The 13,350-nt window shown below is 34.8% G+C and overlaps 2 protein-coding genes across 6 annotated transcripts; one reads left to right on the top strand and one right to left on the bottom strand.

Annotated features, from left to right (window-relative positions):
* Positions 1 to 260: 260 nt before the first annotated feature.
* LOC11438644 (mannosyl-oligosaccharide 1,2-alpha-mannosidase MNS1) lies at positions 261 to 8,403 on the bottom strand. Of its 4 annotated transcripts, XM_024781550.2 has the most exons (14): positions 7,889 to 8,403; positions 7,593 to 7,802; positions 5,737 to 5,849; positions 5,583 to 5,648; positions 5,251 to 5,422; positions 4,536 to 4,625; positions 4,159 to 4,283; positions 3,523 to 3,588; positions 2,649 to 2,757; positions 2,471 to 2,569; positions 1,578 to 1,658; positions 1,333 to 1,503; positions 699 to 986; positions 261 to 586 (listed from the first exon to the last, which is right to left on the bottom strand). In XM_024781550.2, the coding sequence occupies exons 1-13, from the start codon at positions 8,093 to 8,095 to the stop codon at positions 741 to 743; spliced, it is 1,755 nt and encodes a 584-aa protein (XP_024637318.1). In that variant the 5' UTR covers positions 8,096 to 8,403; the 3' UTR covers positions 261 to 586; positions 699 to 740. The 4 variants fall into 4 exon arrangements, with proteins under 4 accessions (XP_024637318.1, XP_003610044.2, XP_039688459.1 ...); XM_003609996.4 differs by having other exon boundaries at positions 261 to 986; XM_039832525.1 differs by lacking the exon at positions 3,523 to 3,588 and having other exon boundaries at positions 261 to 986.
* A 1,574-nt stretch (positions 8,404 to 9,977) lies between these two features.
* On the top strand, positions 9,978 to 12,630 carry LOC11425441 (uncharacterized RNA-binding protein C1827.05c). 2 transcript variants are annotated; one of them, XM_024781424.2, is made up of 8 exons: positions 9,978 to 10,179; positions 10,285 to 10,383; positions 10,475 to 10,589; positions 10,660 to 10,861; positions 11,798 to 11,867; positions 11,964 to 12,073; positions 12,164 to 12,211; positions 12,450 to 12,630. In XM_024781424.2, exons 2-6 carry the CDS (start codon positions 10,294 to 10,296, stop codon positions 12,033 to 12,035), a joined length of 549 nt encoding a protein of 182 aa, XP_024637192.1. In that variant the 5' UTR covers positions 9,978 to 10,179; positions 10,285 to 10,293; the 3' UTR covers positions 12,036 to 12,073; positions 12,164 to 12,211; positions 12,450 to 12,630. The 2 variants fall into 2 exon arrangements, with proteins under 2 accessions (XP_024637192.1, XP_003610046.1); XM_003609998.4 differs by having other exon boundaries at positions 9,979 to 10,179; positions 12,164 to 12,215.
* The last annotated feature ends 720 nt before the right edge of the window (positions 12,631 to 13,350 follow it).

Raw genomic sequence — 13,350 nt, forward strand, 5'->3', positions numbered from 1 at the left:
TATAATAAACTTTGAGAAAATTATGGATTTGAGGAAATACGAAAAACATCTAAGGAATTCTACCTAAGTTTTCTCCTTATCTAAATAGCAAATCAACCAATAAGCCGCTCATAAACTGTTGCACGACTTGGTCGAACCACAATAACAAGCATTGGGAATAGGAATCATATTTGCAGGCAGCATGGTCAATTGAACTAGCAAGAATTGTCATTTTCATAGGCAGTGCTACTCAACAATCTTAAGTTACATTTACAGAGCACTGATATCAAACTCAAATTTGCCCAATTTTTTAAATGGAAGAGCCTGAAATTCTAAAAGTTTCAGAACTGATATCTCATATTGCACCACGTTTCTGTAAGTGGTCAGTCAATTGATATACAAGAATTTACAAGTGCAGAAAATAATTAAAACTGTAAGTAGAGAGGTTTCAATATCTACACAGGCTTTTACACACCCACATTTATCCTACTACTACTGAAACCAAAAAAATCTTCTAAGTATTCTTTACTGCATTACCCACATAACTTCAGATTAGAGGCCACAGACAAACCAACTGCATGTTGATGGAGCAGGACGAGTTGCCTCTCTGCAAGAATCAACCAAAATGGTGGATCACCCCCACATGCAAGACCGTGACAACGGCTGTCACGTAGCACAAATATGTCCTGGATATTTGAGAAAAGGGAAGTCATGCATACCTTCAGGGTTTGTTGCTACAATCATAGAGCAACAACCCTTAACTACTTGTAATCAATTCGACCTTCTTTTCTACCATGCAAATGATGAGGAATTTTTTCCTCTGGGTCTATACTCTGTCCTTCTTCATGAGAATTTCTAGTAACAATTCTTAAAGGGTGTGCTTCTGTGTTGAACACCCATTCATCGAGAGAGATAACGGAAGGTGGTGAAAACAAGAGATAGAGGTACTTGAGGGTTTCTGCAAGGAAGAAGCTCTGCATCATGTCATCTTTGTCACCTGTATTCACCTGGGTATTCAACAATGGTTTAGTTATGTTCCGTAGTGCACAAGTTACAATAGGAAAACCATAATTTTTATAATGCATAAGAAAATATTCCTCATAACGAACAAAAAATGAATCTATGAACCCAATCTGTTCTCAATAGATCATACATTACTTGGTCATCTCATGCAACCAATTTCTGCAGGATTTTCCTCTCACTGAGACTATTAGCACATTTTGGCAACACAAATGTATGTGCAAACCAAGTTCGCCACAAATGTGAGTAGTTGATAAAAACATGCAGAAACTCCAAGTCTAAGAAAGCAAATCATTTTGGAGAAAAAAGCGAAGGGCTTTAAGAATTTCTTACATCTCTGAGTCCAACATATCCTGTTTCAGTGCGAGAGTTCTTTTCAAATGCTTGGAAAATATTCCAACCCCATTCTTGGTATGTTTTGTTTCTGGTGAAACGCCAGAGGTAGAACAGTGACTCTATTGTTTCAGGTCTTTGGATATTCCATGAGGTACCAACATTCATATCCTACAATTATATTTACCTTAGCACATAGCATCTAAGGGGATTTGAAGAACTGCGTGAAAACGAAAGATTCAAACCTCGTCCTTGCGGAAGTAATAGTTCTCCCCTGCTAATTTAGTTGGCGTTGACTGGTAAAAATTGTAGCAGGTCCATGCAAGCTGCACAATTAGATGCACCATAATTCAGTAGAAGTTTGAGAGAAAAAAGAGCAAACAAAACCAATAAATTTCAGGCACAAATTAGCACTTTTCACTAAAAAAAACTAATAAATAAATGTTCGATTAAATTTAAAACTTCAGATGCTTTGCAGTATGGTGATGATCACTGGTCAGACAGAAGTTACGGTCTGGCTTCAGGATGCAATCTAATTCTTTATTCTGTTTTGAAATCAGAATTGTGGTTCCAATTTGTAGGGTAAGAGGCAAGAATAATGCTGGGATTTAATTCAAGCAAAACTTATGGAGAAAACTTGTGCGCTGGTCTTAATAAAAGGACTGAAAGTGTTTTGAAGTCTAAAACTATAACATGTGTAGCAAAAATACCATCGCATTCAATATTGAGGTGAGTTTCAGCTTGTTTACTAGACAAGCCATCAATCAACTATAAATTACGGATAAAACATTAAGACTGATGTATATGATGATTAATTAATTCAGCAATTGTTGTTCTTAGAATTATATAATCCTCCACCATACAGCTTAAAGTGTTTAGGAGAATTGATCCTTTGGTATTATATTTCGTCAACAAAAAAGCAAGGTCACATGGAAAAAACCAGGAGTTACAAGTTACAACACCTTTCACGAGGAATTCCCTGTTCCAAAGGCTTCTTACCTTTACCTCATTCATGCGGAGGCAATTTTTTTCTTTCTGTTTACAAGATGATTATTAAAACCTGAACAGTTTGAACTGCCCGGAGTTTTGTAGACAAATTGAGTGATGACAAATTGAACAAATACTTTAAAAGTATTACCTCCTCTGCAAGAGCCATACATTTGTCATCTTCTCCAGGACCGTAGCCAGAAGATCCCAAAGCCAGCATTCCAGGAACAAAACATGCTAATTCATCCATCTAAAAAAGAGACAAGATCAAAGCATTATTTTCCATAACGTATACATATAAATTAAATAAGTTTCCTTTCCAAAAGTACCTTGTCAATGAGTGAATTTCCAAGTTTCTCAGATATGTACACAAAAGATGACGGTGTTGACTTCTTAATCAAGCTTTGTAGACCTTTCATTGATGTCTCCCACATTTCCCTGAATAAACATTTTATCGCACATTTGAATACACAGGGATCCAGATGTAGGCCTATTTCCAAGTTTAAACTTCCATAGCAAAGCAATGCACAAAAAAAAAAAAAAAGGTGCGCCAGATGATTGTTGCATATTTGGACCAAACAAAAAATACATTCTATTGAAATTTGGGCCTGACTCATCCTTACAAAACCGGCTTGTAAGGTGAGGAGTGCCTCCTCTTTATAAACTCTTATCAAGAGTCCTATCTATCCAATGTGAGACTTGGGTTTTTAACAATACACCCCCTCACGCCCAACACTCTTAGCTTGGTGCGTGTATATAAATGGTGGATGGCCTGACCGATAGGCTCTGATACCATCTTAGAAATCATGGTTGGGCCTAACACAACCTCACAAAGCCGATTTTGTGAGGTTGTGTCAAGCCCAACCACGATTTTTAAGATGGTATCAGAGCATAATAGACAGTGAAGAAATGTTAGTCAAATGTCGGGTGTTTTGTAGAACATGCATCGCAGAGCTCGGAGATTGGAAAAATTAAACTCTGTTGATTATAGAAATAGTTGCAAATTTACAACTTTGGGTGTAGGATCTAAGGACGACCATATATACTTTGGCTTCTTTCATAAATCAAAATATATCCATGGTGCATTAGTGAGATGCAGAGTCAAGTGTGTAACACGGGATAGCTGGACCAGTAACTTCTTACCATACAGAGACAACAAAATATGTGATTTTCAAAGGACAGCAGACATTACAAGTTCCTTACCTGTAAAACTTCACCGTTTCAGTCTTGTTTCCTTGTATCCAGGCCTTGAGCAGATACTCGTAGAAGCTGTACACAGTAATCGACAACCTTTAAATTATGTGAAGAATGACGTGACTCGAAATTGTCAAGAAGTCTACGGTCTAGCAAAGGTTAAGCAAGCTAGTTGATATTAACTTTCAACATATTGTTGCACTGTTAGTACTATTCAACAGAAAACAACAATTAGTTGAGTTGAATAATTAATTCTGGTATTAGTTGCCCATCTTCTTCATACAAAAATGTGATTGTAACATGCATGGAAACTTTCAACATATGCATGCATGGAAACGTCTCTATTCACAGGTGAACGATCACTAAAGTGCATGTCAGCATATTAAAGAACAATATGCACCTTTGCAATCACTAAACATTAACAATTCCAGTTTATTCCATATCCCCCGTAACCATAATGCACGATGGGCAGCTGAATTATATCATCAAGTTTTATCTCAAATTCAGTTTATAATCACATTGTTTTATTCCTCATTGGAGTTTGACAACTCATTTATATCATCCAAATTCCAAAATGGCCAGCAACTGTAAGATAACATCATAAAATGATAATTCTAGAAGATAAGACGTTATCAACATCATCACCTATCACCCATAGCACCAAATGTAATTGCTCCAGCTGATTTATCTCCGGTTAGTGGATTAATATATATGGGAAGCAACCCATCCTCGGGAAACCTTTTACGAAGCTCTTTGATGACCTTCTCAGCCTGAAATATCAGAAGGCCAGTACCTCAAAATTTGCATAAGGAATAAACTTCTACTCTCTCTCTCTCTCTCTCTCTCTCTCTCTCTCTCTCTCTCAATCACAGCATTCTTGAAATCAGTACACTTGGGGTGAGCAAAACAAGAACGTGTGGGCTTAGTTCACCTCAAAAGAAGAGACTCACAAAGTTGAAAGCTAATGATTGCCGGAAGTATATAAATATTCTGGAAATTCATCATAAGTGGCTGGAGATTACCTTTTCCTGGTACTTGGGATCTTTGGTTCTTTGAGAGAGAGCGATAAATTCAAGCTGCTCTGAACCAGAATCTGCAAGAATACTGTTCCCCTAGTATCGGAGAACAAATTATTAAGAGCATAAAACGCAGAACAATTGAGAAAATATTCTTAGTTTCCTTATAGACTACTCCAGCAATGCATTTCTAACAGTAAATAGATGCAAATAGTTGCAAAAAAGGTTCATTGATTTTTTTTCAATTAAATAAAATCAAATGACATTATGCAAGAAAAGATAGAAAGTAGACAGACTACAAACCCAACAGAAATATTGGATGTTAAGTTAATACGATTACTATGATAGGGACTTGAGTATTATAGGGTGCCTAAGCCCCACATCGAGTAGTATGGGATACTTGGTTAAGTGTTTAAGTGGTTTGGTTTTTCCCATACTTGGGTATTATGGTGTGCCCAGATCTCTCATTGAGAAGTCTGGGATGTTTGGTGGACTTGGGTATTATGGAGTTCCCAAGTCCCACATTGAGTAGCACTTGAAAATTCATACTAGCAACCTGACACGATCAAACAAAGATTAAACATTATCCAAGTTGCCATGTTTAAGTCCTTGAAAATAGAACACAGTTTGGAAATAATGTTCTGTTATAAAACAGTGCTTTTATATGTACGGAATTAGCTTTCGGAAAGTAACTGAAGAACGTAGTGAGGCCCAGACATACCCGTGTCCACTTAGGGTTATCTGTATTGCCATAAGCCAAGTTAATTCTGTTATAAGGGATTCCTGAAGGTGTATTCCAAGCAGGCAGAAGCCTATCTGCAAGATCTCTAGCCTTTTCGAGGAAGACTTCATCGCCAGAGAGATCGTAAGCACTAAGAAGCCCACCCAAAACTCTGAATAGTGAATACAACCAAAATAATGGACAGATGAGTGAAAATGGACTACAAACTACAAAGTATAAGCAACATATGCTGAAATTGGCAAAGTTAGAGCAACTATCAGGCAGTTGAGAAAGAACTTCAATAAATATAAGATTGAACCTTCTAATTCAACCTTATGGTTGTCTCGAACACACTAACTTCGAGGTCCTTGTTAAAATACAATGATTTCTCGATCCACCTGCAATACTTCTAATATTAGATGCTTTAAGGGTAACCAACCTACAATACAGAAACTGGAACTATGAAGAAGAATAAGAAGAACTCACTCTCTAGCTCTTTTGAATTGGGTATCAAGGCCCATAATAAATAATGTGTCAAGAGAGTCTACTAAAGTTGCCCCTAGACCGCCAAAACTGTCAACACCAGTCATTGATGGTGGCTGTGAGAGGAACATGTAGCTAATTAGTGGCAAGATTGAGATTTTATCAATGAGAGAATTAAAGAGTCAAAATGTAAATGAATAGAGCAAACTATTTACAAGGGGAAACACTATTTCCTACTCTGAATATTTTCATAAAAGAAATAAAAAAAAGTAAACACTGCATAGACACGTTTTGTTACTGCTTTACATGTTCTAGATAAATCTCAGTCGCAGAGATGATATGCACATATGGTCATGTCTTGCGATATAAAGCAAAAGCTGAGTGTGCCCTAGTATGGTAATACATATCTCTTTTCCAGGCTTCAGCTGCAACAAAAGGATTTTTTCAGCCTAATTTAAAGCAATGTTTCAGGCTTGCCAAACATAGCCTGACACAGAACAACCCTACTCGTCTAACACTGCATGGGGTGAGTTTACCCACCCGACAATGGGATAGGGTGGATGGGGCAATTTTATTGTAGGGATATCGTGAGTTTGGGGTAAATTCACCCAGCACAATACCACACCACTCATTTAAATAAGAGTCACGAGTCTCAATATTAAGTAAAGTAAAGTAATTGTTCATTCGTATTAAGTAATATCTATTCACAGAACAATATGACTCATAATTGATTCAACAAATACTATAAACATTTCCTAACTTGTATGATATGATGAATGGATTTTGAGATTGTAATTGACTAATGAATGGATTTATATTAAAATATTTATATGTGCAGGACGAGATGGTTAGTGTGAGGGTTTTGACATTTTCTTGAGGGACAGGTTGGTGTGGGGAAAGTTCTATTTGGAAAAAGGTCTATCCCATTGAAAAGCCTACAAGTTCACGATTAAAGTCAGCGATCAAAACCTTATCTGGTCACAACTGTAACAATTGATGTAAAATATAAAAACCTTTTACCCCCTAATCAGTTAATCACACATCTTGGCTTTTCAATATTGTCAGATAAAAGAGCAATTGTGCATATAACTTTAATGCATAATATCAAAATCGAACTTAATAATGATGTGCAATGCATGACTAGTTAATCAATTTTTTCCTTAGCAATTAGTTACTAACTTTCCCTGTAAAACATAAGATAATTACAATATTGTCCCCAAAGGTGTAAGCCCAGTTGTATGGGATGGTGGGACGCCGAAGGAGTATTAAAAAGAAAGTCTAGCGTTAGATCCCTTTTGCTAACAAATTTGGGTCAGTTTGATAAGACATAAATTTGAGTTTATGGCTTATAGTTTATAGCTTATAAGCTCATATGATTAAAAAAAACTTGTTTGGTAACGGTCATTTTTACACGAGCTTGTAGCTTATTTTCATGAGCTTATAAAGGTTTTTGATAAGCTAATTCAAGTAGCTTATAGCTTATCATTTTTTATCTCAATTTGACCCCTGCAATCTTAATTGGAAAAAAAATTAATTAAATGCACATTTTTTATGCCATTTCATATTTATAAGCTACTTCAATCGCTGATTTTACCGAACTCTACAAATTCAATAAGTTGGTTATCCATGATCAGCTATAAGCTAGCTTATAAGTCATCCGCTATAAGCTAACTCATCAGTTATTCGCTATTTTTTAACAAACATAGCCAAATTATATCTCCCCTAGCAAACTAACCACTATCATTTGTCTATAAAAAAAAAATGAAGATAACTTAAATATCTTAATTCAGAAAAGCAAACCAAGAAACAGACATAATCAAGAAGTAGATAAACAAAATACAAAACAAATGGAAAAGCACCTTAAGTTCATCCTTGCCCCAGGCATATTTTTCATAAGATGTCCATGCATGAAGCATGGCATCTTTAACTTTCTCTCTTCGTTCTAAGCTAATAGGATCATTCTCCTCCTCCTCCTCCTCCTCATCCGCAACAGAAACACCCTTGTTGATTTTTTCATCAATTTCAATACTTTCTTCTGACCCTTTTATATTTCCCTTTATATCTTCCAGCTGCAATTTCAAATAACACAAATCAACCCACCAAAAAAAAAATGTCAAATTTAATGTAAAAAACTATAATTTGTAGCAGATCTTACAGTTTTTTGCAAGCGGGTAACCTCTTGTTTTAATCTGAAAATATCTTGTTGGTGTTCTCTACTGAGTAATTGACGATCATAGACAAACCATGCAAGAGAGATTAAAAGGAAAATGAGAAATGCAAAACGTTTGGGTCTTTTTGCGTAATAACGAGGTTGAACATAACGCAATGCAGATGAAGATGATGAATAATTTTTCCTCGCCATTCCGAAAATGTATGTTACTACAATGTGGAGGAGTTGGGTTCTTTAATTTCTGCTACAAGAGAAGGGTGTATAATCAATCATAAATGGGTGCAAAAAGGGAAAAGAAGTAACAAGGGTGGTGGTGTTACATGCGACCTTTGTTTAACAATGTAGGGAAAGTGGACAATAAAATTCGGAGTTTCCTCTGTTTCTGTGTTCCACGATTTTGGAAGGAACGAACGAAGGATGGAGCGAGGTGAAAATTGTGGTTGGTTATTACATTACATGTATGGTGAAACTAATGAGCGGTAGACAATCCCTTCAAAGAATACTACTACTCGTTGCATTTTTTTTTTATTTAACAAATGAAATTTGTACAATCACAGAACTCATTAAACAACTCTCACTCATATATGTTTTTTATTCTCTCTTATTCTTTCTCTTTTATATCTCTCTCCATTATTTTTGTCCAATCACAAGAGAAGAAAATTAGTTATCATCAAAGTTGTCTAATTTTATTTGTACAGATATCACTCCTCTTTTTTTTATAACCTTCACATTCTCTTAATAATTTAAAATTCAACCATGGTAATCTAACCGATAATTGTTTCATCCAACAATCAAATCTAGTTCTCTTACATAATCGTTAGTTGATTCCCTTCAAAAAAATCGTATAATTTATTAAAAGAATCTTTTGTAGTTGGTGAATAGTTTATCAAGGGTCGGATTCTCATTCTATAAAATTATCCACCAACGAGATCACAATATCGACAAAGAGTTGAATTTATAAATTTATGAGGTATGAATCAACTTCTTATCAATCGAATTAATCCTAAACTCTATATGTTAGTAAAAATGGTGTAAACTTATAGATGAATGACAATAGTTAAACAAATTTACTTTAATCGTTTGTGATTATACATTATACATTGGGGTGGCAAAACAATACATGCCAACGGGTATTCGCGGATAAAATCTGTCAAGGGCACTGGCCGGATAGTTAAACGGGTACCTACGGATATAATAAACGGGTATTTAATTACCCGTTACTTTTTGGACACCGGCACGGATTTGATGATTTCTGTGCCCACGGGTATCCGTACCGTTAATAAGTTAAATAAATTACTAAATATCCATGTTTATACATAAAATAGCTTGGAATGCATATGAATTTTTGGATGTATATTTGGATTTTAGTCTTTTATACCTTTTATTAGAGGTTATTATGCTTTTTGGATGTTTATTTAGATGTTGGATGTTTTTATCCTTTTATTTTCCTTCAAGAATTTGTATGGATTAGGTAAGAATCATATGCATTATGGTAGGATGAATTTGCTTGGGATTATGCAAGAATCATAATTTTTTTTTTATTATGGTATGAATTATGAAATTTGAATGGAATATGTTATGCATGGATCTTTAAAAGTTGAAGTTCATAGATAATTAAAAAAAATCATGGGTTACCTGCAAATATTTGTGGGTATGTAAAGACCCGTGAATTATCCGTATAAAGATACCCGCATGGGTAAAGGGACGAACACGGGTACCATATTTATCCAACGGAACGAGGACGGATATCATACTATCTGTACTAATGGATACTCATTAACATCCCTAATTATACGGAGTTGAAATCCTTTCAAGGTTAGAACTCTTGAAATAAAATAAAAACTAAAACAAATGTATTATTAAATGAAATTTCTATTTCTTTTTAGAAATTGTCACTACTTTTGTTCTAAAAAGTCTAACGACAAAATTTATACATAATATAAGATATAATTTATCGGCATGTTTTTGGCTCCTCTATACTACTATTACTACTGGTAAGAAATATAACTTCTTTTTTTTCTTCTTCTTTCTGGTGTAAGCTATTTTCAATATATTTGAATTACCTTTTACTCTTAAATCAGGTAATTACGAGTTTATACCATATTGTATGGAATTAAAATAGTGAAAATGTTTCTGTAAAAACAAATAATATCCCCTAGCATAGTTGATTAACGAAATGAGTAAATCAAATATTGGTGTGCTGTGAACTCTGAAGGAACCCTAGCGAGCGCAGTCAGCACCGCCATCACACCTTCAGCCACCGTCTACCGTGTCAGGTTTGTTCTCTTACCTTCAGGTTAGGGTTTAGGGTTTCAACACAAGTTTAAATTGTTCCAATGTCCAATTCAATTCGTTTATGTAGTTTCTTCTACGATTTTTAGCAGTGAGAGATGGGGACCAAGGCAAAGAAAGCCATGCACAAGAGTTTGAAAAGGATCAATGCTAAACCATCGCATTCTCAACCTGCTGCTGATTTTTTGGTATGTCTCATTGTTTATAATAACACACTTTTTCTCTCAATTTTCTACCTTTTTTTTTTCATTATTTGTTAATATGTTGATTTTGTCTCAGCCGTTGGATTGTGGTCCTGGCCGTAAACTTCCTGAACTTAAACCCCTGGAAAATACTTCCCCTGTTTTATACATTGGTCGCATTCCACACGGGTTCTATGAGACCGAGATGGAGGGTAGGTGCTTACAGTTTTTGTTTTGTTATATTCAAGGAATCTGTGTTTATCAATTAATTGCTTTTTGCAGCTTATTTTGGACAATTCGGTACCGTCAAGAGATTGAGAATTGCCAGGAATAAAAAGACTGGAAAATCAAGACATTTTGGCTTCATAGAATTTGAATCTCCTGAGGTAGCAAAAATTGTTGCTGATACTATGCACAATTATTTGCTCTTTGAACACCTTCTTCAGGTTTTCGTCGTAGCTTCAGAAGATGTTCATCCCAATTTGTAAGTTACCAATTACTTCGTTGGTTCTGTAATTTCACTTAAGGCTCGACTGTAATATTCTCTTTTCTATTTTCTAGTTTTTTCTTTGTTTCTTTCTTTTTACTTAAAAAGAGTTTATTTTGAGAAAATAAGAAATTTTATTGGAGGATCAACAATCCTTGGGTGGGGTTTAACTAGAATTATTTGAAAGGAAAGGTAAATCAGCACAAAAGCTTATCTATCCCTCTAGATATCCAATAAATATCTTTATGATTATGGTTGCATAATTCGATGATACTGTCAAAGTTGCAGGATTAAGCTGCTTGCACTATACAAGATGCTTATTTTGTTCCCTTCTCCCAAAATAAATGAGAGACTTTTAAATAGATGAGATACTATACTCTAATAGTTGGTAGGAAAACTATCTTTTAACCAAATACACCACCACATGTCTGAAAAAGACCAAAGCTCTTGATCATTTTCCCCGCCTTGTGTGTAAGATGTAAGAGGACATATCTGGCCAATCAGTTTAAGTTTGTTAGAAATCAGAAAGAATGAAAATAGAGAATATATGAGAGAAACTTCAATATACTGCTATTTGTATTGATACTGTTTAATTCTGTTAAAAAAAAAAGGGAATCAACTATTTATTTATAAAGAAGAGGACAATTATTAGCTTTTGAGCACACTTGAAAGTTGAAACTGTTCAATTATGCCAATAAAAGAATACTCGCCACTTGAAGCACCTAAAGCCGTCGGCAATCAGTTGTTATGGAAAGAAGGCTCAAGGCCATATAATGATAATTGTAAAACAATGGTAGCATGTAACAGAACTATGTGTTCAAAATGAATTTGAACTAATGGTGTATTAGAAGTCGTGCCTACGGTTAGAAGATTTGTTTCTTTCCTGAATTTCATGAAAAAGAATAAATTAAAATGTAAAGTTTTTCTTTGTAGATGGAGAGGATTCAATTATCGTTGCAAGCCTCTGGACTCTCTCCAAATTGAACGGGAACGACATGACAAGGTATTTAGTGTGATGAGGAAGTCCATCTTTTGTATTTTGTGTTAGTATGGTGCCATGTATAAAAAGGAAGTGTATTCATTATTGCTGCCTTTTCAGGAAAGAACATTGGAAGAACACAAAAAGTTGGTTGACAGGGTTATGAAACGTGACAAAAAAGTCGGAAAATGATAGAGGCTGCTGGCATTGATTATGAATGTCCCCAGATTGTGAGCTTTTTAGCCTTTCTTTTACTGATTAGTTGTTTTCATTGTCCATGTCTCTGATTTTCACCATGTTATGTCTAATTGCTGTTACAGGTGGGCAACCTCCAGCCTGCTCCAAAGAAGATAAAGTTCAAAGTCTGAGTAGGTACATGTTTCCTCTTTAAAAATTTGGTCATTCACCTTCAGCAAAGAGGGTGGATTCTCTAATGGTTATATATTGCTTGACCTAATATAGGAGATTCATTTTCCTTTGCCATATGTTGTGTTTGATGTTCATGTCAATGTATTTTTGTTGTCCAACTTGCAACAAATTGCTGAATATCCCGAATATATTGGGCTTACGCATTTAACTGATTAATCTCTTCTTTTTTTTCCCTAGATGAAGGCTGATGGTGTACTGTGTCACTGGTGGATGTGGCAACAAACCGTCCTTTTTAGGATCTTAAAATTTAGCAAGGAATTATCCTCTTTGTAGGGGCAAGACCCTCCTATTTTGAGACTCAAAATATTATATTATGAAAAATATTTGTAGTAGTGTTATCCATTTCATATTTTCAGTAGTTTTTGTTGCATTTAATCACCTTCATTATGACGAGTTGAAAAGAAAAAAAAATTGACACGAGTTGAAAAATATTGAATTCCCTATACTAGTATTTGGGAAATTGTAGGTTTCTAGGAAGTACAAAATGACCTGTTTATTGGGACTGGTCTTTATTTTCGACCAAGAATAAAAAAAAAAAAATGGGACTTGATACTGAAGTTACACTTGATAACATTAAGCTGTAGGTTATTAGTTTGATAAATGATTTATAGCTGAAAAGCTACTCTAGTTGAATTGAAGTGTTTGGTATTAGGTCTTGCTAATCGGTGTCTTCAGGACAATGGTTAAGGAATTTATAAATAGAAATTTTATCTTGGACATATAAAATGTTACTACTTTTGATCACGTAATTATTACACAACTTTTTCATAAAAATTTTCTTGTTTTGGATGCTTAACCAATGCCCTTAGGATATTGGATAGCATTCTCCTTGTTTTTAAAATATAATAAAATGATTACATTTCTAAGATCAATATTGTGGATTGAGAATTTGTGGATCGAGACAACTTGAATTTCTAAGACAACTTGTGGGAAAGTAAACTCTCTAATTTGTAATCAATTTTTCTTCGTATTTAAGAGTTGGAGATTAAATGCCTCTTTATTTAACATTTCAAACATTGAATTACCACTTCATAAACTCGATGCATCACTTCAATTGTCTCGTATAATAATATTAAGG

Source organism: Medicago truncatula, chromosome 4 (assembly GCF_003473485.1).
Source record: "Medicago truncatula cultivar Jemalong A17 chromosome 4, MtrunA17r5.0-ANR, whole genome shotgun sequence".
Lineage (NCBI taxonomy): Eukaryota > Viridiplantae > Streptophyta > Magnoliopsida > Fabales > Fabaceae > Medicago > Medicago truncatula.

Bases quoted from the DNA above. Each gene is read 5' to 3' on its own strand.
- LOC11438644 (XM_024781550.2), bottom strand. From the start codon at position 8,095: ATGGCGAGGAAAAATTATTCATCATCTTCATCTGCATTGCGTTATGTT. The intron at 5,423-5,582 runs GTTGAATTAGAA...TTCACTATTCAG, and splicing joins GTGTTCGAGACAACCATAAG to AGTTTTGGGTGGGCTTCTTA. The intron at 4,284-4,535 runs GTAATCTCCAGC...CTGATATTTCAG, and splicing joins ATCCCAAGTACCAGGAAAAG to GCTGAGAAGGTCATCAAAGA.
- LOC11425441 (XM_024781424.2), top strand. From the start codon at position 10,294: ATGGGGACCAAGGCAAAGAAAGCCATGCACAAGAGTTTGAAAAGGATC. The intron at 10,384-10,474 runs GTATGTCTCATT...ATTTTGTCTCAG, and splicing joins AACCTGCTGCTGATTTTTTG to CCGTTGGATTGTGGTCCTGG. The intron at 10,590-10,659 runs GTAGGTGCTTAC...TGCTTTTTGCAG, and splicing joins CTATGAGACCGAGATGGAGG to CTTATTTTGGACAATTCGGT.